Source organism: Tachyglossus aculeatus, chromosome 21 (genome assembly GCF_015852505.1).
Source record: "Tachyglossus aculeatus isolate mTacAcu1 chromosome 21, mTacAcu1.pri, whole genome shotgun sequence".
NCBI classification, from domain to species: domain Eukaryota; kingdom Metazoa; phylum Chordata; class Mammalia; order Monotremata; family Tachyglossidae; genus Tachyglossus; species Tachyglossus aculeatus.
The window spans coordinates 18,081,628-18,102,539 of NC_052086.1; the positions used below are offsets into that span (position 1 = coordinate 18,081,628).

At 41.5% G+C, this 20,912-nt stretch overlaps 1 protein-coding gene across 9 annotated transcripts in view; it reads left to right on the forward strand.

Annotated features, from left to right (window-relative positions):
* LOC119942004 (sodium/glucose cotransporter 1-like) overlaps positions 1–20,912 on the forward strand; it is a 34,676-nt gene that overhangs the window by 8,696 nt on the left and 5,068 nt on the right. For 3 of the 9 annotated variants that reach the window (XM_038762637.1, XM_038762641.1, XM_038762643.1), the window contains exons 3-10: positions 2,568–2,648; positions 4,929–5,149; positions 7,618–7,753; positions 8,360–8,467; positions 10,064–10,214; positions 14,914–15,082; positions 16,090–16,305; positions 19,445–19,544. In XM_038762637.1, coding sequence (XP_038618565.1) covers positions 2,568–2,648; positions 4,929–5,149; positions 7,618–7,753; positions 8,360–8,467; positions 10,064–10,214; positions 14,914–15,082; positions 16,090–16,305; positions 19,445–19,544 — 1,182 coding nt within the window. Of the gene's footprint in view, positions 1–2,567; positions 2,649–4,928; positions 5,150–7,617; positions 7,754–8,359; positions 8,468–10,063; positions 10,215–14,913; positions 15,083–16,089; positions 16,306–18,066; positions 18,074–19,444; positions 19,545–20,912 lie in introns of all 9 variants that reach the window. The other 6 variants (XM_038762642.1, XM_038762644.1, XM_038762638.1 and 3 more) reach the window with 4 other exon arrangements.

Below are 20,912 nucleotides of genomic sequence, written 5' to 3' on the forward strand. Positions count from 1 at the left end.
CTATGTGTCAGGCACTGTACTAAGCACTGGGGAAGCTACAAGCTAATCAGGTTGGACACAGTCCCTGTCCCAAATAGTGCTCACAGTCTTAATCCCCATTTCGCAGATGAGGTATCTGAGGCACAGAGAAATGATGTCAATCAGTCAATCAATCGTATTCACTGAGTGATTGCTGTATGCAGAGCACTATACTAAGCATTTGGTAGAGTACAGTATAACAATATAACAGAGTTGGTAGATACATTCCCTGCCTAAAATGATCTTACAGTTTAGAGGGGAGACAAACATTAATATAAATAAATTACAGATATGTACATAAGTGTTGTGGGGTTGAGTAGAGGAGTGGTGAATAAAGGGAGCAAATCAGGGCAATACAAAAGGGAGTGGGAGAAAAGGAAATGAGGGTTTAGTCAGGGAAGGACTTTTGAAGGAGATGTGCCTTCAGTAAAGGCTTTGAAGATGGAGGCTTCAAAGATGGAGATAGAGATAAAATCGGTTGGCATTAGAGAAGCGAAGTACATGGGCTGGGTTGTAGTAACAGAGCAGTGATGTGAGATAGAAAAGGGCAAGGTGATTGAGTGCATTAAAGCCAGTGGTAAGGAGTTTCTGTTTGATGTGGAGGTGGATGGACAACCACTGGAGGTTCTTGAGGAGTGGGGAGTGACTTGCCCAAGGTCACACAGTAGACAAGAGGCTGAGCCAGGATCAGAACCCAGATTCTTCTGATTCCCAGGTCCCTGCTCTATCCGCTAGGCCACATTGCTTCTTGGGGCATGCTTGAGATAAAGAGGAGCTGGCCAAGCTGGCCACCCTGGAACTGTGGCATTTCTCTCATTCTGATTTTCTCCCTCTACAGTGACTAAATACCTTCATTTTAATGGGACTGTAACGATTTCCCCCCCACACCCATTCCTAGCAACCTTCTGCAGCTGCCAGGACATTCTCCCTTTTAGCCGGGTACACTTCTAGGTGCAGAGGAAAATAGCAGAGGAATGAAAGAGAGGCCACACTGTGGCTGGTCTCCCCTCTTAGCCTTTTTTTTTTCAATTTGCCACTCACATATGAAACTAGCTTATCTGAGGTATTGCTGAACTGTACTTTCAAGTGCTCAGTACGATTGAATGAATTGGTGAAGTTAATAAAACGAAAACTACAATGGTTCTGCAGTAATTCAAAAGTCATAGAGGTGTAAAGAGGTGGGATGTAGTAGGATTTACAAGTGCTTAGTACAATGTTCTGCACACAGTAAGCACTCAATAACTGTGGTATTCATTAAGCACAATATTTGTTATGGTATTCGTTAAGTTACAGGAAGCAGCGTGTCCTAGTGGCAAGAACATGGACTTGGGAGTCAGGACGTGGGTTCTAATCCTAGCTCCACTAATCCCGGCTCCACCACTTGGCTGCTGGGTGACTTTGGGCAAGTCACTTAAGTTCTCTGTGCCTGTTACCTCATCTGTAAAATGGGGATTAAGACTGTGAGCCCCACATGGGACAACCTGATTACCTTGTATCTATCCCTGTGCTTAGAACAGTGCTTGGTACATAGTAAGTGCTGAACAAATACCATAATAATAATAATAATAATTATTATTATTATATTATTATTACTATTATTATTATTAAGCACTTACTCATGGCGTAGTGGATAGAGCACAGGCCTGAGAGTCAGAAGGTCATGGGTTCTAATTCTGGCTCCACCACTTGACTGCTGGGTGATCTTAGGCAAGCCACTTGACTTCTCTGTGATGATGATGATGATGATGATGGCATTTATTAAGTGCTTACACGTGCAAAGCACTGTTCTAAGCACTGAAGGATACAAGGTGATCAGGTTGTCCCACAGGGGGCTCACAGTCTTCATCCCCATTTTACAGATAAGGGAACTGAGGCACAGAGAAGTGAAGTGACTTGCCCAAAGTCACACAGCTGCCAATTGGTGGAGCTGGGATTTGAACCCATGACCTCTGACTCCAAAGCCCATGCTCTTTCCACAGAGCCACACTGTGCCTCAGTTACCTCATCTGTAAAATGGGGAATAAGACTATATGGGACTTGTCCAACCCAATTTGCTTGTATCCATCTAGCACTTAGTACAGTGCCTGGCACATAGTAAGTGCTTAACAGATACCATAATTATTTATTATTATTATATAAGCAAATCGGGCTGGACATAGGCCCTGTCCCACATGGTACTCACAGTCTCAATCCCCATTTTACAGATGAGGTAACTGAGGTACTGAGAAGTTAAGTGATTGCCCAAGTCTACACAGCAGTCAAGTGGTGCAGTGCAGGATTAGAACCCATGACCTTTTGACTCCTAGGCCCAACCTCTATCCACTATGTCATTCTGATTCTCTATAAATAAATAAAAATACGTATTATATATATATAAATGCATATGATTGATTGCCTGTGATGATGTGGGAGAGCAAGAAGATTGAAGGAGGTAAGTGACATTAAGGAAAGCGGAAAAAGAAGGAGATTCAGAGATACATTAAGGGGTAATTCCCACAGAACCCTCAGTAAGGAAAGTAAATGATGTTATGTTCTCTTTTTCTTGATAGGTGGCCTTGCAGCTGTGATTTACACTGATACTTTACAAACCGTTATCATGCTGATAGGATCTTTCATTCTTACGGGATTCGGTAAGTTAAACCACGTAATAGTGGACTAAAAACATCACTCATATGTAAGTCAGGTCTTTTTGAAGACGGTATTTCAGTCAGTCAATCATATTTAAGCAGCACAGTTTTGAGGAGAAAACTGTGGTCTGGAAATCTGGAGTTAGGGATCTCTTTCCAGCTTTGTCCATGCCTACCTTATCTATCGCCAGTGGGATCCTGTTTTAATAATGCTTAAAGGTCCAGGAAATTTGCTGTGATCACGTGTTATAACTGCCACAGCCTGAGGTGCCTGGAGAGCTGGTCTTAGTGGGAGATTGGCAACTCCTTCCTCCTCCTCCCCTCTCAACTCACTGCCTCTTTTTTTAACCTTCTCCTGCTATTTCCCCCGTCTTCTTCCTGAGCCACTATGCTGGCTACTTCCCTCCTCCTCCTCCTCCTCCTCCTCCTCTGTAAAGCCATCATTACTGTTCCCTGTTTTCTCACCGTTGCCTCCTGCACCTTAGGAACTGCTAAAAGGGACTCTTAACGGTCGTTTCTGTTGCTGTGCTACTGCCACAGATTCTGCTCTTCATGCCACGCCACTAATCACTTCCAGCGGCAGGTACAAGTTTGGTAGCAGTAATAATAATGACGACTGTGGTATTTGTGAAGTGTTTTCTATGTGCAAAGCATTGTAATAAGTGCTGCAGTCAGTACAATCTAAACAGATTGAACATAGTTCTTGTCCCACATGAAGCTCACAGTCTAATATCGGGAATAGTAGCGGTAGTGGCGGCATAGTGGGGGTGGCTACTAGGAGAATCAATCAATCAATCAATCAATCGTATTTATTGAGCGCTTACTGTGTGCAGAGCACTGTACTAAGCGCTTGGGAAGTACAACTTGGCAACATATGGAGACAGTCCCTACCAAACAGTGGGGTGGAGGATTCTGGAGGCAATGAGTGGGAGGAAGGGAAGAGGGTAGTAGTGTGGAGGACAAGATGGGGAAGGAGGAAACACCTCAGGGAAAGGAGGGAGAGGAGAAGGAGATGGATTACATACTTCACCTATAATGTCTGACACAAGTCAGTTTCGACCCATATATTAAGTCTTCAAACAACTCCAGAATCCATCCAAACTGCTCACTGTGCTGGTCAAGCACTTTACATGTACTGACTCGACTACTGCATCAGCCTCCTCACTGAGCTCCTGGTCTCTTCTCTCCAGTCCTTACTTCACTCTGCTGCCTCCATCAGCCTTTCTAAAGGATCATTCTTTGAAGACATCATTTGGCACACATTTCCCCACACCTTATAACCCTCTGATGGTTATTCATTCCTCGCTGCACTAAGCAAAAACACCCAACCACTGATTAGGAGAAGTAGCCTGGCCTAGTAGATAGAGCATGGGCCTGGGATCCAGAAGGACCTGGGTTCTAATCCCGGCTCCACCACTTGTTGTGTGACCTTGGGCAAGTGCCTTCACTTCTCTGGGCCTCAGTTACTTCATCTGTAAAATGGGGATTGATTGGGAGCCCCGTGTAGGACATGGATTGTGTCCAGATTCGCTTGTAGCTAATCTGTTTAGTTTGGGGTGGAGTTCACTTAGCTACCAGTACAGGGTGAGGACTGGGGGATAGGGGTGGGGGGAAGGGGGAAAAATTGGTACCCTCAAGCTCAATCCAGTCAGAAATATCACTTATGATATGAATATGAATCTGGGTTTGCGAGAGTTAGAGAACATTAGGACCTATTTACTATTATGCTGCTATGTGCTCAGAGATTTCCATCCAAGTCCTCATCATATTCAAAATGGGCCCTCACAACCCCTGGGTTCTTTGCAGCTCTAGTGTCTTGGAGATAAGCAAAAATGAGTTCCCCTCTCTCCCAGAGTCAGGGCAGTAGGGGATCCAGGAATCCCTGGAGTTCTCTTTTCAATTTCTGGGTAGTGGAGTCTAGTGGGGTGTATTCTGAACTCACCCCAGGGACAATGAAAAGACCCAAGCAACCTCCTTGATGAAGAGAAGTTAGGTGACTTGTATTTTGTAGGTGGTAGTAGTAAGAATAAGAATATTTTCATGTTTTGGGGACTACATCACACAACTGCATATCTTGTATCTATCCCAAGAGCTTAGTACAGTGCTTGGCACAGTGACCAAATACTACCATATTGTTATTATTTTTTTCCATTATCATTTTGATGAGGCTGAGTAGAATGGACACATTAGGCACAGAATGTTTTTCTTTTTTAGGTATCTTGGTTCCCTTAGCCATTTCAAACTTCAAGCTCCGGGCCCAGCATTTCATATGATCTTTTTCAGCCTTTGCCGAAGTGGGAGGATATGAGGCTTTCACAGAGAAGTATATGAATGCCATTCCATCCATAATCCAGAATGGAGAAACGACTGTTGATGCAAAATGTTATACCCCTCAAGCAGACTCCTTCCACATCTTCCGGGATCCCATTACTGGCGATATCCCCTGGCCAGGAGTTATATTTGGAATGACCATTGTTGCTCTTTGGTATTGGTGTACGGATCAGGTAATGTAAAAAGTTTTCTGTTGTTCATACTGACTCAATGATGCTTCCTAACCCAAACTCATTCATTAATTCAATAGTATTTATTGAATGCTTACTGTATGCAGCACTGTACTAAGCACTTGGAAAGTACACCCCACCCGACTGCTCCTTGCTCATGCCCTCCCTCCTGTCTAGAACCCCCTCCTCCTTCAGATCTGACAGACCAACACTCTCCTCAACTTCAAAGCCCTGCTAAAATCACATCTCCTCCAAGAAGCCTTCCCTGACTAAGCTTTCATTTTCCTTCCCTCCTGTCTCCCCTATGAATTTAGTCCCGCCCTCTAAACACTTAGGGACTCAACACTTTATACTCTTCTTCAAAGCCCTGCTAAAATCACATCTCCTCCAGAAGCTTCCCCTGACTAAGCTTTCATTTCCCCTCCCTCCCATCTTCCCTATGAATTTAGTCCTGCCCTGTAAGCACTTAGGGACTCATCCACCCTACCCCCACACCCACAACATTTATGTACATATCCTTCTACTCTTTTGCTTCCCTTACTTGTAATTTATTATAATGTCTGACTCCCCCTCTAGATTACAGGTTTCTTAAGAGGAGGGCCTGTGTCTTCTCACTCCACTGTAATCACCGAAGTATAGTGTTCTGCACAGAGTAGACACTCATATCAATGTTATTGATTGATCCCATTCCAAGATGCATTCCAAGAACATAATTATCCGTGACGGCTGGATAGTATCGTTTACCCCTGATATTCTCCAATGATAACTCATTAATGGCCAGGCAAATGTTTCTGGTGCAGTTATCATCCATTTCTCACCCTAACTCTAATTCTGTTGTCTCTCCCTTCCCTATATACGTTTAGTGAGGTGATCAAGATTATTTGTGGTGGGAAAAACAGCAAAATCAATAATCAGCAGTATTAAGAAAGACAGTGTTAAACTTTTAACTTGAAAATAATGCGAGTAGATCATTTATTATATTCATAATACGCCCAGTCCTCCTATGGTGCAGGGATTGTTTTCTTGAAAAAACCTGCCCGAGGGAAAATTTTGTTGTGACACTGCACATATATTGTACAAGCTCAGGAGCTACCAACCATTATTTCTAAAAACTCACCTCTCTGAATCCGAATGTGTTTGCATTCTTAGTTAAACATTACCTAATGGTCTTCTAGCCAAAACGCAGTGAAAACACATGGTATAGCAGGTCTGAGTGCTTTTATTTAATTTGTCTAAATGATAGAACTCCTAGAAAGTGAGCCTATCTTTAGGTATGGAGCTCGTGGGGCCAGTTTGGGCTGGCACAAAGCTAACCCCAGTTTTCAGGCCTTTTGCATCTCTTCTCTAGCTTTCCCTCTCCCTTCCTCTTCAGGGGGTTGGAGTCTTGAGGGGCCTAGTGTGGTTGCTAAGGTGTTACGAGGCTTGAGCAGTAGTTTTGCAGGTGCAGAGTTACCCCTGAACTGTTGTGCACCCCTGCCCGCCCCTCAAGGGCCTTCGTACATGGGAAACAGATTATCCAAATGAGATTTGACCTGGACTCGCTTCTGGCCCAAACCCAGTTACATCTAGCTATGGTTTTCTGGTCTGGGCAGGGCTTTCTGGATGTGTCTCCAGGAAAATGTTTGTGAAGATTAAGAACTCATGGCTCAGTGGAAAGAGCACAGGCTTTGGAGTCAGAGGTCATTTGTTCAAATCCCGGCTCTGCCACTTGTCAGCTGTGTGACTTTGGGCAAGTCACTTAACTCCTCTGTGCCTCAGTTACCTCATCTGGAAAATGGGGGTTAAGACTGTGAGCCCCCCATGGGATAACCTGATCACCTTGTAACCTCCCCAGTGCTTAGAACACTGCTTTGCACATAGTAAGTGCTTAATAAATGTCATTATTATTATTATTATTATCTCAACTCTAACATTGGCTTGTTCTTAGCACCTGGGACAGCTACATTTTCCTTGAAAGCGATTAGGATCTACAGTCTGGAACTGAGAAGGGATAGTAATTACAACTGTGGTATGCATTAAGTGGTTACCATATGCCAAACACTGTTCTAAGTACTGAGGTTTATACAAGATCAACAGGTCCCACTTGGGGTTCACAGAGTAAGTATGAGGGAGAACAGGTATTGAATTCCCACCTTGCAGAAGAGGGAACTGAGGACCAGAGAAGTGACTTGCCCAAGGTCACACAGCAGATAAGTGGCAGAGCTGGGATAATCCTACAAAAGCATGAATCATATGGGCTCAGTGAATATGAAATCATTCTCTACACCCCTCAGCATCAGAAGTAGGGAACATCCATTAAAGTGTGGAGGTGTTAAGGTCAAGACAAGCGAAAAAGGATAATTTGTCACCTGGTGGGAAACAAACAGGGAATTCATTGGGAAGTTTGCTTGCATAAAACAACAGTAATTTCAAGATGGTTTACCATCTTTTAGGGGTCTACTGTGTAACCCTCACTCTGGCTTTCTCGGCAGCTGATTGTACAGCGCTGCCTCTCAGCCAAGAATATGTCTCACGTGAAGGCCGGCTGCATCATGTGTGGGTACCTGAAGCTGCTCCCCATGTTCCTGATGGTGATGCCTGGAATGATCAGTCGGATTTTGTACACAGGTAATTCCTGTTTCCTATGGTCTTGTCAACTCTTCTTCTTTTCCCCATGAAGTTTGCTAGGTGTTCTTGCCTTCCTTCTTAGATCTTCATATAGAGTTCTCAAGCTATCAGGCTTCTTCGCTGTTTCCTCTCTCTCACCCCAAAGTTTCAAGCAGCCCTGGTAAAGCTCAGAATTTCCAAGTCTTTCAGGGGAATGGCTATCCCACAAGTAGAACTTATTCTGTATCCAGTTAATTTGCTAGAACACTACTTTGGATTGTGATTATGGAAATGTAAATGAATAAGCACTTAGTACATTGCTTTGCAAGCCGTAATCAATAAATATGCTTGAATAAATGAAAAAGGTAGGTAGAGTGGAAATGGGCTACATCACAGAGGACATCAGTTTTAAAACTTCCAGTAAGTCTAAACTGAGTGGCACAGAAAGATGACCTGAACGCACTTTATTTAATGCTCTTTGTGGAAGTATTTTCAGATAGCAGTGACTTTAAAGTCCCCATGTGAAGCAACTTCATCAGAATCCAAATCTTCAATCTCTGGATAAGGGCCCTTGAGTGTTATTTGTTTTAGGCTAACTCACTGTATAAACTCTGCCTCTCGTTTTAGACAAGGTGGCCTGTGTGGTACCTTCAGAATGTAAGAGACACTGCGGCACTGAAGTTGGATGTACAAACATTGCCTACCCAACACTGGTGATAGAGCTTATGCCCAATGGTAAGAAAAATGCAAAGCTGAGGATGTTCTTTGAGGATTCAGAAAATCAGTGATCTGCAAGATTGCTTTTTGCTGTGTTCGTAGTTTATAAATGAATCATTAATTAGGGCTGCTTTATATCCGTTAAACACAAATTAAAATGCTCCTCTCCATTAATCCATCCATTAAGTATAAGATTTTCTTTCTTGGTTTTGAGACCCTCCAGTAGGCCATTTCAGAATGTCCAATAATTTTAATCTCCTTGTTCACTCTATTCTTCTCTCTCCTCTTCACCCAGTGGAACTTCCTAGTTGTTTTCTTCATCGAGAGGTGCCTTTTCCAAGTACACATCTTCTCTCATATTCCTAAACATTTGTACTTCCAGCTCTAGATGCAACATAATAATAATAATAATGATGGTATTTGTTAAGTGCTTACTATGTGCAAAGCACTGTTCTAAGTGCTGGGAAGGTTACAAGGGGATCAGGTTGTCCCACGGGGGGCTCGCAGTCTTAATCCCCATTTTGCAGATGAGGAAACTGAGGCCCAGAGAAGTTAAGTGACTTGCCCAAAGTCACAACTGACAGTTGGTGGAGCAAGGATTTGAACCCATGACCTCTGACTCCAAAGCCCAGGCTCTTTCCACTGAACCACCCTGCTTCTCTGCATGCACACATGCACACTACACTACACTACATGCACTACAGTAGAAAAAACAAGGACATCAACTTTGCAAGTTGTGTGAGAACATTTCTGGACCTAAAAAAACTTTTTATCAGCCCCTCCACAGTTGAAAATATTATTTTGATGACGAATATTGTAATTGTGAACATTATTAGTCTAAGGAGTATGTTTATTGACCTAGTTCTAGCCATTATATTCCCATGCTTTATTAGGATTTTTACTTATACTTATAGACTGGTTTCTTTAAGGGCCTGAGTCTTGTCCTCTATTTCACTGATGTAAATAATTATTGTTTTTGTCTTGGAACTCTTAAAAATCTTGTTTTTGGTCATTTTGATATTTGCTTAGTATTTTTAATTGCATTGTGTGTGTGTGTGTGTGTGTGTGTGTGTGTGTAACATCTTAGATAGTAAAATCCTGCAGGTCAGTGGTTGTCTGTTTAATTTTCTTTTTACTTCTTATACTCAGTGCCATTTCCTCGAACATTTAATCAACATTCAATAATAATGAGGGTGAGGTTGCTGATGGCATTAAGGAGGCTGTTAGAGGGATGTTCTATGTTTCTAAGGATTGAGAAGTGACATGGCTTAGTGGAAAGAGCCCGGGCTTGGGAATCGGAGTTCTAATCCTGACTCTGCCACTTGTCTGCTGTGTGACCTTGGGCAAGTCACTTAACTTCTCTGTGTCTCAGTTTCCTCATCTGTAAAATGAGGATGAAGACTCTGAGCCCCATGTGGGACAATCTGATTACCTTGTATCTACCCCAGCGCTTAGACCAGTGCTTGGCACATAGTAAGCCTTAACAAATACCAACATTAATATTATTATTATTACATGTTTAAGTATGACGATGATGATAATGATGACGTGAGCAGTGACTATTTCAGTTGGTGAGATCAGAGAAAGTTGCTTTGGTTTTTTTTTCTCTTCCAGGACTACGAGGTCTAATGTTGTCAGTTATGATGGCTTCTCTCATGAGTTCCCTGACCTCCATTTTCAACAGTGCCAGCACCCTGTTCACCATAGACATCTATACCAAAGTCCGAAAGAAGGCATCGGAGAAAGAGCTCCTGATAGCAGGAAGGTGAAAGAAGCTTTGTCTATCCCTTATCACTAGAATTAGGGACTTGAGGCAAAGTATCCTTAAAGAGCATTTCAGAACTCCTAATCCTTGAAAAAGGAGCTCAGTTTGACATGGTCCCACAGCCCCTTAATTAAAGTAAACCATGACTTCCAACCCATAAAATTGTTAGCCTTGTGAGTAAGAGATAGGCCCAGACTGAGCTCCCTCCTTCCTCTCCCCCTCATCCCCCTCCCCATCCTCCCTACCTTACCTCCTTCCCCTCCCCACAACACCTGTATATACGTATATATGTTTGTACGTATTTATTACTCTATTTATTTATTTATTTTATTTGTACATATTTACTCTATTTTACTTTGTTAATATGTTTTGTTCTCTGTCTCCCCCTTCTAGACTGTGAGCCCACTGTTGGGTAGGGACCATCTCTATATGTTGCCAACTTGTACTTCCCAAGCACTTCGTACAGTGCTCTGCACACAGTAAGCACTCAATAAATACGATTGAATGAATGAATGAATGAATGCAAGGAGGGAGAGCCTATTTCTTGTGGGGACAGAACTGTAATAAGTGCTTGGGTGAGTACAACAGAAGGAAATGTGATCCCTGCTTATGAGGAGTATGATGAGGGTTATGGGGGTCTGATCTCAAAAGGATATGGTTTCTGGGTGATACCCCTATGCTTTCAGTAATCTGGCCCCTGCTGGAGCTTATAGACAGCAACTCCCATGTTAAGATTGTTATGGGCAGGAATGTGTCTGTTTGTTGCTATATTGTACTCTCCCAAGAGCTTAGTAAAGTACTTTGCACACAGTAAGCGCTCAATAAGTATGAATGAATGAATGCTAAATGGATTTTGCTGCCTAGAAATCAAACACATTTGTTCAGGGTTCCATAGTAAATATATATATTACTATATGTATTTAGTGCATACTATATATGCTTAAGAAATGCCACAATTATATATATATATATATATATATATATATATATATATATAATTGTGGCATTTCTTAAGCATTTACTCTGTGCCAAGCACTGTTCTAATCACTGGGGTGGATACAAACTAATTGGGTTAGACACAGTCCCTGTTCCAGATGGGGCTCCCAGTCTCAATCCTCCTTTTATAGATGAGCTAACTGAGGCACAGAGAAGAGAAGTGGCTTGTCCAAGGTCACACAGACAAGTGGAAGAGCTGGAATTAAAACCCATGACCTTCTGATTCCCAGGCTCATGCTTAATCCACTATGCCATAATAATAATAATAATAATAATAATAATAATAATGTTGGCATTTGTTAAGCGCTTACTATGTGCAAAGCACTGTCACAGTCTTAATCCCCATTTCACAGATGAGGTAACTGAGGCTCAGAGAAGTTTAGTGACTTGCCCAAGGTCACACAGCAGACATGTGGCGGAGCCAGGATTCGAACTCATGACCTCAGATTCCAAAGCCCGGGCTCTTTCCACTGAGCCACGCTGCTTCTCATGCTGCCATCCTGCTTGGTACCCAAACTTGGAATAACAGAATGATTAGAATAAATTCCCCACAAAATAAATAAGCTTACCCATCAAAAGTAATTTTTGTCGCGCATGAACAAGGTATTTTAATCATGTGAACAAATCATTGATGTCTTAAGGGTAGTCAGACTAGCTATTTAATCAGGGCTTGTGAAGAGCTTCCTGAATTTTCAAGGTGGGGGAATGACACAGAGCATTTACGCCCTACCCAGGTGCTAAAATGCCTAATTACAGCACTGAAATAGCTGAAAGTCATCATGGAACACTGATCATTATGCAGCACACACTGGCTAACAGTGCAGATTTACAAGGAAACAGAAAAATGAACCAAAAAATATAAAAAATTATGACTCTAATATGGTATCAAACTTCAGACCCAACTGAAGGTTAACGAAGTCCAGATTTTTAAATGGCTGCAAGATCTAAACTTGTTGTTTAGATCTAAACTTATTGTCGTCACAAGGAGTTTCCTCAGCATTACCTATGTGCCACATTTAATAACCAATGGCACGGCAGGATCACAAGCAAATTCCTGGTATGAAATCTACCAGCATTAAAATCATACTTAACCTAGTACAAAACCTCATCAAGCAGAAACTCCTCATCATTGAGTTTAAGCCACTGAGTCAGTTTTCCCCTCTCCTTCCTATCCTCACTCTTCCACTAAAAGCCATCCCACATATTTTGTTCCTCTAATATGCACAGTGCCTCATTCTGATCTCTCTTGCCAGCAGCACTTGGTCGCATAGAGAAGCAGTGTGGCTCATTGGAAAGAGCCCGGGCTTTGGAGTCAGAGGTCATGGGTTCAAATCCCGGCTCCGCCAATTGTCAGGTGTGTGACTTTGGGCAAGTCACTTCACTTCTCTGGGCCTCAATTCCCTCATCTGTAAAATGGGGATTAAGACTGTGAGCCCCCCGTGGGACAACCTGATCACCTTGTAACCTCCCCAGCGCCTAGAGCAGTGCTTTCCACATACTAAGCACTTAATAAATTTCATCATTATTATTATTATTATCCTCCCTCCTTCCTGGAATTCCTTCCCAATGCATGTCAGAGAGACTACAACTCTCCCTGTTTTCAAAGCCTTACTAAAATCTCATCTCTTGCAGGTAGGCTTTCCTGACTGATCCCTCATCTTTCCAGCCTAATAATACTGATGGTATTTGTTAAGCACTTATTATGTGCCAGGCCCTTTATTAAGTGCGGGTGCATACAAGCAAATCGAGTCGGATATAGCCCCTATACCATGTGGGACCTCACAGTCTCAATCCCCATTTTGCAGATGGGGTAACTGAGGCACAGAGAAGTGAAGTGGCTTGCCCAAGGTCATGAGCTGATAAGTGTCAGGGCCGGGATTAGAACCCATGACCTTCTGAATCCCAGGCCTGGGCTCTACTCACTCCACTATGCTCCTTCCTATCCACTATCCCATCCTATTTTCCCTCCCTTCTGCATCCTTAGTCCTATCTCCTAAGCAGTTAGGTATTCACTCCAAACACAGCATTTATACATATGTGGCCTTATAATCAATCGTTTCCCCTCCCTGTAATTTATTTTAATTTCTGCCCCCTTGCTAGAGTGTAAACGTCTTGAAGGCAGGGATTATGTCTACTTATTCGTTTGAACTCTCCCAAGTGTTTAGTACAGTGCTCTGCCCACAGTAAATACTCAGTAAATACTGGTGATAGATTGTAAAAACTTGCTGGGAGGGTGGGGAGTGTGTCCTGTGATGAAAATGAGAAGCAAAGTGACATAGTGGAAAGATCATGGGCCTGGGAACTGGGTTCTAATCCTGGCTCTGTCACTTATCAGCTGTGTGACCCAGGACAAGTCATTTAACTTCTCTATGCCTCAGTTACCTCACCTGAATAAGACTGTGAGCCCCACATGGGACATGGATTGTGTACAGACTAGTTAGCTTGTATCTCTCCCAGCTCTTAGTACAGTGCCTGCCTCAAAGTAAGCATTTAATGAATACCATTAAAAAAAATAATGATGGTGGCAGGACACCCAAGAATCTGCTGCATGGTGAGTTCAGTTGGAGTGACTGAAAAATAATTTTAAACAAACAGGGAAATACAACCTCAAACGGTGAAATATATGAGGTAATAGACACAGGTGGCATACAGACAACAAACAAGGCTGTAGAAATGGAGTAGCTCATTTTGAGCAAAAATTTCAAGAGGATCGTGATATTTAGAGGCAGGCTCAAAATAACTCCAGGGCTGGCAAATAAAAGTATAACACCACAATAATGGATAGTTGATATACCTAGAGTAGGAAATGAAACAATAGTCTTTTCAGTCACACCTGTCTACATGAATGAAAAGCATTTCAGGAGCAACATCTTTCTATAAATTTGATCCACTTATGAGTTGAGGCATATCGCTTCCTGCTAAATCTTAGTACTGCAACCTGATTTTGTAGGGCCTAAAAGGAATTCATTATTCAAAGAGTTACTTATGCAGAAGAACTTTAATTACTTAATTACTGGATAATTAATTATTTATGGTTACTGGCTGACTCAAAATTATATTATTAATTACCTTTTCTGGATTGAGAAAACATTTTATTCATGGCTGATTTCTGACAGTGAAGCAACTGTTCCACTGCTGCTCATTGCCTACTGCACACTGTACAATACAACAGAGTTGGTAGACATGTTCCCTAACCATATCGAGCTTATAGTCTAGAGGGGGAGAAGACATTAATATCAATAAATAATTTATGATGTACATTTTCTAAAAATGTACATAAGTACTGTGGTGCTGGTAATGTAATAATGGTAATTGTGGTGTTTGTTAGGCATTTATGATGTGCCAAGTACTGTACTAAGCACCGAGGTAGATACAATATAAGCACATCAGACATTGTCATTGACCCACATAGGACTCATGGTCAGAGGGGAAAGAAGAGCAGGTACTTTATCCCCATTTTTGAGATAAGGAAACCAGTGATTTGCCCAAGGTCACACAGCTGGCAGGTAGCAGAGCCCAGATCTTCTGATTCCCAGGCTCGTGCTTTCCAGTAGGCCGTGCTCCTTCTTGCTTCCTGCTGCTATTATATGATTATTTTTTATGAAAGATTATTCATTCTTGGGTGTTAATAGTTTGGACAGGTTTTTGCTAAGCATTTTGTATACTTATTTGGTATCTTTGGTTTTGCTGGTTATATTTACAGGCTGTTCATCATTGTATTAATCGTTATCAGCATTGCATGGGTCCCTATGGTACAATCGGCTCAAAGTGGACAACTCTTCCATTACATAGAGTCCATGTCTAGCTATCTTGGACCTCCAATCGCTGCTGTCTTCCTTCTTGCTATTTTCTGCAAGAGAGTTAATGAGCAGGTGAGTAGCAGTGAGAAGTGATTTAGACTTGATAAGAAAATATCTTTGGACTGTTCTCTTTGTATTTTTTTCCCACTGGTTACTTCTTTTAGGGTCTCTTAAAATCTCAAGTTGAAGGGAGAGTAAAAGGAGATAAGAACAGGAAGGTGGAGATCAAGGGATACAGAAAGGAAGCAAACTGGGAAGGATTAAAGAAGTGTGAAAGGTAGTGAATGGGAGTAAGAAATATGAAGGAAGACAAAATAGAGAGAAGGGAAGACCTCTCAAAACCTACACAACTTTGCCCAAGAAATAATGTTAAAATCAGTGGACTTACTGATGATTGTCTTGCTTAAAATCAATTATTATTATTATTATCAAATGCCTTCAAGTCATTTCCAATTCATAGCTACTCTATGGATATATTTTCTCCAGAATGTCCTATCTTCTGCCATAATCCATAACCTTGCTAACGGTTCTTCCATTTTCATTGTTATGGTTTCGATCTATCTAGTTGCTGGTCTGCCTCGTCCACATTTTCCCTGCACTTTTCCTAGCATTAGTGTTTTCTCCTGAGAATTAGTCCTCCTAATGATGTATTATTTGGCCTTCCAAAAGCCACACTGGCCTGCATTTCTCCAAAACTCATTTGTTTGTTTTTCAGGTAGTCCATAGCATTTGTATGTGGACCTGAAAAGATCTAACCCAGACTATATGTCCACCCACCCACCAACCCATCCACCCACCCATCCACCCACCATCCGCCCTTCTGTCCATCCATCTGTTCATCCATCCATCCATCCACCCACCCATCCATCCATCCATCCATCCATCCATCCATCCATCCATCCATCCATCCATCCATTCATCCCCTAAATTCCTGACTTAGTTTCAGGAAGCCACCATACCTAATTCTTTTTAACCCTTTTATTTTGTCAGGTAATGACCATCCATTATGAATGTGATTATGGTTTTCCATAGCTATGAAAACCCTTGGAGGTGACTCTCCTTTTACCTTTATTTTACAGGGTGCCTTCTGGGGACTGATCATTGGACTTGTGTTAGGGCTGATTAGAATGATCACGGAGTTTGTGTATGGGACAGGAAGTTGTATGGGTCATTCCAATTGCCCTTATATTATCTGTGGGGTCCATTATCTTTACTTTGCTATGATCCTCTTTGCCGTGGTCATCATCATCATCCTGGGAGTCTCTCTAGTAACCAAACCTATTCCTGATGTACATGTAAGTATTGGTAGCTTTATGGACTTATTCCATTTGGTGACCTGTTTCAATGCCTATGTTCTAACAATACCTCTTATCCAAAAGCCAACTTTTATGGTCAGTAACTGTCAATTTTATGTTAGAAATATAAGAATGGTTTTTGTTTTGTCTAGGAATTATTTTACAGTTTTGTGGGATAAGAAAGAACCTTTAAGACACTACCTGATGTTCAAAGGATGATGCAAACTCGTGAATAATAATGATGGTATTTGTTAACTGCTTACTACATGCCAAACTGTTCTAAGCACTGTCTTTGACCTCTAAGAGGAGCACACCTGGCTCGTTCTGGATGTGTCAGGTAGTTCTGTGGTGCCAGGAAAGATTAAATCAGTCCTAACCAAACTCTTAGTCATTAGTCATAAGTCTTAGTCAAGTTTTATCCAGCTTGGGTTTGTCTGGGCCTCTTATTTCTTCTGTTTCTAGATCCCTGCCTTTTGATAATTTGACAAGCTCACTGCCATATGAGAAATAAAGTAGGTGAAACTCAAATCACTCAACTTTGTTTTTGTAAGCATTTCTAGTAAAATGCTTTGTCGGGGAGGTGAATGAGATTGTTGATGAATGAGAATTTTAGATTCTCTGCATTTCATCCATCCATGTTAACTCTGTTCCCCATAATGTTGTGTTGGCCATGAATAAGCAATTCTATTCCCTGTCAAAAGCTATATTTGGAGAGGAAATATCATGGTCATAAATTCAAAAGGTGCAATGTTCATAGTGTTTCTAGAAAAATATACAACCATATTTGTGGCGGTTCTGTTACAGTGGCTGTTCTTATCACCCAGTAAGACAATCTAGATAGCAATAACCGCTTGTTGACCAGGAAGAGTCAGAAAAGGACATGCAGGAAGACTCCTGAAATTTCAGGTTGGGAGTACGTGAAAGAACCAGGGAGAAAGATTCTTCTAATATAGCAAAAACAGAAAGCCTTTAAGGGAATCAGTGGAGCCTCCTGAAGATTTTAAATGTAAATGTAACCTCTTGTAGGAAAGACAACATGGTAGTTGATAAGGGGAAATCATGCCACAGTAATATGCATGAGTTCTAAAAAACAAAAGAAAAGACAGACTTTTGCCACAATTGGAGAAGCAGCATGGCCAAGTGGAAAAAGCATGGGCTGGGAATATGTCTGTTATATTGTTCTTTCCCTAGCGCTTAGGACAGTGCTCTGCACACAGGAAGTGCTCAATAAATACTATTGACAAACAGCACAGGCCTGGGAATCAGGTGACCTCTGTTACTTGTCTGCTGGGTGACCTTGGGCAAGTCACTTAATTTTTCTGTGCCTCAGTTACTTCATCATTAAAATGGGCATTAAAGCCTCCGTCCATTGACTTAGACTGTCAGCCCTATGTGGGACAGGGACTGTGTCCAACCTGATTATCTAATCCAGCACTTAGAACAGTGCTTGACATATAATAAGTGCTTAACAATTACCATTAAAAATCAGTGATGCACCCACATATGGAATACCATGAGCATCATTATTATTGTTATTATTATTTTTAACAATAATAATACTTATTAAATGCTTACTATGTGCACTGTAATAAACACTGGGGTAGATACAAGGTAATTATATTGGACAAAATCCTTGTTGCACATGGGGCTCATGGTTTTAGGGGGGATTAGGATTATTGAATCCTAATTCCCTAATCCCCATTTTACAGACAAGGAAACTGAGGCACAGAGAAGTTAAGTGACTTCCCCAAGATCACACAGCAGACAAGTAGCGTTATTGGGATTAGAACCCAGGTCCTCTGATTCCCTGATCCATGACCTTTCCACTACGCCGCACTGCTGCTCTACTAGGCCATATTGCTTCTGGTCATCTCATTTTAGGAAGAACATAATAAAGCTGGATAAAATAAAGAGAAGGTTCAAGGGGAAATGTAAGGGAACACAAACAAGTTGAACAAAGTTCAGTCCTTAGGAAACCTGCTTTCAATTGGTTAGACTGTAAACTCCTCAAAGGCAGGAATTGTGTCTTTTAACTCGGCTGTTCTCTCCCAAGCACGTAGTACAGTGCTCTGCAAACAGTAGCCACTTAGTCGATGGGTAGCAACCAAGCTGATAAGGGGGAAAGGGAGAAACTTTCTTTTGAGAAAAGACTGAAAGATGCAAACTGAGAGGGGGAATTATTTGGAGTCCCTGAATTCATGAAGGGAAGGCAGGACAAACACAGAAATTGTTCACCAAATATCACACCCTTTGTGTATATAGCTATAATTCTATTTCTCTATTCTGATGGTATTGGCACCTGTCTACTTCATTCATTCAATCGTATTTATTGAGCACTTACAGTGTGCAGAACACTGTACTAAGTGCTTGGGAAGTACAAATCAGCAACATATAGAGATGGTCCCTACCCAAGAACGGGCTCACAGTATATCTGTTTTGTTGTTTTGTTGTCTGTCTCCCCCTTCTAGACTGTGAGCACGTTATTGGGTATGAACCATCTCTATATGTTGCCGATTTGTACTTTCCAAGCGCTTAGTGCAGTGCTCTGCACACAGTAGGCACTCAATAAATATGATTGAATGATTGAATGAATGAATGACAAGCATCCATTGAATTTTGTATAATTTACAAATAAAGAGGAAGCACCACTGAATATTTGGAAATTGTTAACTTGGGAACTTGGGTAGGTCACAAATATCAGTAGAATTGATACATTTATGGATGAGTGGTCCGAAATGGGTTAGTACATGAGAATATTTGTTGAGATGTAGAGGGGGAAAGTTAGTCATGCTAAATAACATTCCTAAATAAGGAGAGCAATCACCACCCACTTTCTCCAAGTGGCTTCTTGCCACGATTAGAGACAGAGTCCTGGACTGGACTGAGTTTATTACAACCCAATAATGACAGTGCTAATGTTATTAAGTTTTACCAGCTCAGTGGAACAACTGTGAACATGCCAGAATCCGTACATGTGGATTCTCCCTTCCACTAAATGGAACTCATGCTAGTGTCAAAATACTTTAAATATATTTGAAGTTTAAAATACAATATAATTTTATGAGCATGTTTATATAGGATAAATGCTTATTAGAGAGCCGGAGCTTTGTTGACAGACTGGTGTATGTTTTCTGGACAGCTCTATCGCCTGTGTTGGAGTCTGAGAAACAGCAAAGAGGAACGCATTGATCTCGATGCAGAGGAAGTCTGTGAAGAAGCTGATGGAAGTCTTCAGGAAGGTAAATTCTAGCCAACATTTCATTATCTGATAAGAAACAAATGTATAGGTTTGATTTTAATGTCACCTAAAGCATCCTAACATTCACTCTAATGCTTGCTTTTTTGGCAAACCAACTGTAAAATCCAGGATTATAAATTCTCATCTACTGAGGCAGGCTCAGTAGGAAATTATTTTGAAAATGATAAGAAAAATCATCATCTTGCTTTATGAACTTCAAGTGACCACAAAGAAATTTACTGGGCTTGGGTCTTCTCTTGAAGAATAAGAGAGTGTTAACATGGAGGGTAGATATGCTTTTTCGTGTTCTCCAGTGTAATGCGTGCAAGCCTAGCTTCTTTGGAAATTGCCTCGATTACTACCATCTTCAGCCATTCATTTGTCCTTGCAGCAGCTAGAGGGAAGATTCAGCTACACTCAAATCATTGATTCATTCATTCAATCGTATTTACAGAGCGCTTACTGTGTGCAGAGCACCTGTACTAAGCACTTGGAAAGTACAATTTGGCAATAGAGACAATCCCTACCCAACAACAGGCTCACAGTCAAGGAGGAGGAGACAGACAACAAAACAAAACAATTATACACATATATAATACTGTGTATATATTACATGTATTATGTCTATACTTATATATATGTATATAAAAGTATATATGTGTACGTTTAGTATATATACTATATCAAATATGTATAGCAGGGCACTATGGAAAAGTCATGAGGAGACCTTCCAAAATTGCCTCAGAGCCTGATTGGCGGGCTCCAGCCTGCTCCTACTCTTCCCTGGGTCACTTCTGCCTTTGAAGAATTGTGGCTGGGTAATGCCCAGCAGAAGGGCTACTGTTTCATGCCATCTGGGCAGATTCTAGTAGGTGTCAACTTGGAATAATGAATGGGAAGCAGCATCCTGCATTTCCACTCATTCCCTGGAGGGCTCCAAGGTGCCAACTCTAAAGACAGCACTGTTTCTTAGTTACTTTCTGGTTTAGAATCTCTGCTTCCCTGACCTAATCCCTGGTCCTAATCCCCAATCCCTGGTTCCTCCCTGCCTCCATTCTCCTATTTTGCCATTTCCCCATCCCCTTACTGAATTGAATGGGATAATAATAATTAATATTAGGATAATACTTTCATTCTTTGTCCCAAGAACGTTTGGGACTTTAGTGACCATGCACAGAAGGGTAAAGAGTGATTATTTTCCCTCTTCCCAATTAAAGTTTCTGATGGCAAGAGTAAGGAAGGGACAAGGTATATTAATCATACAGTTAAGGGCATGTTGCAAAACTTGGTAGCTTGTTGTCATTTGACTAAACAGGGAAGATTTACTGTGGCAATTCCCAAGACAAATATATCTCAGGTCAATATATTA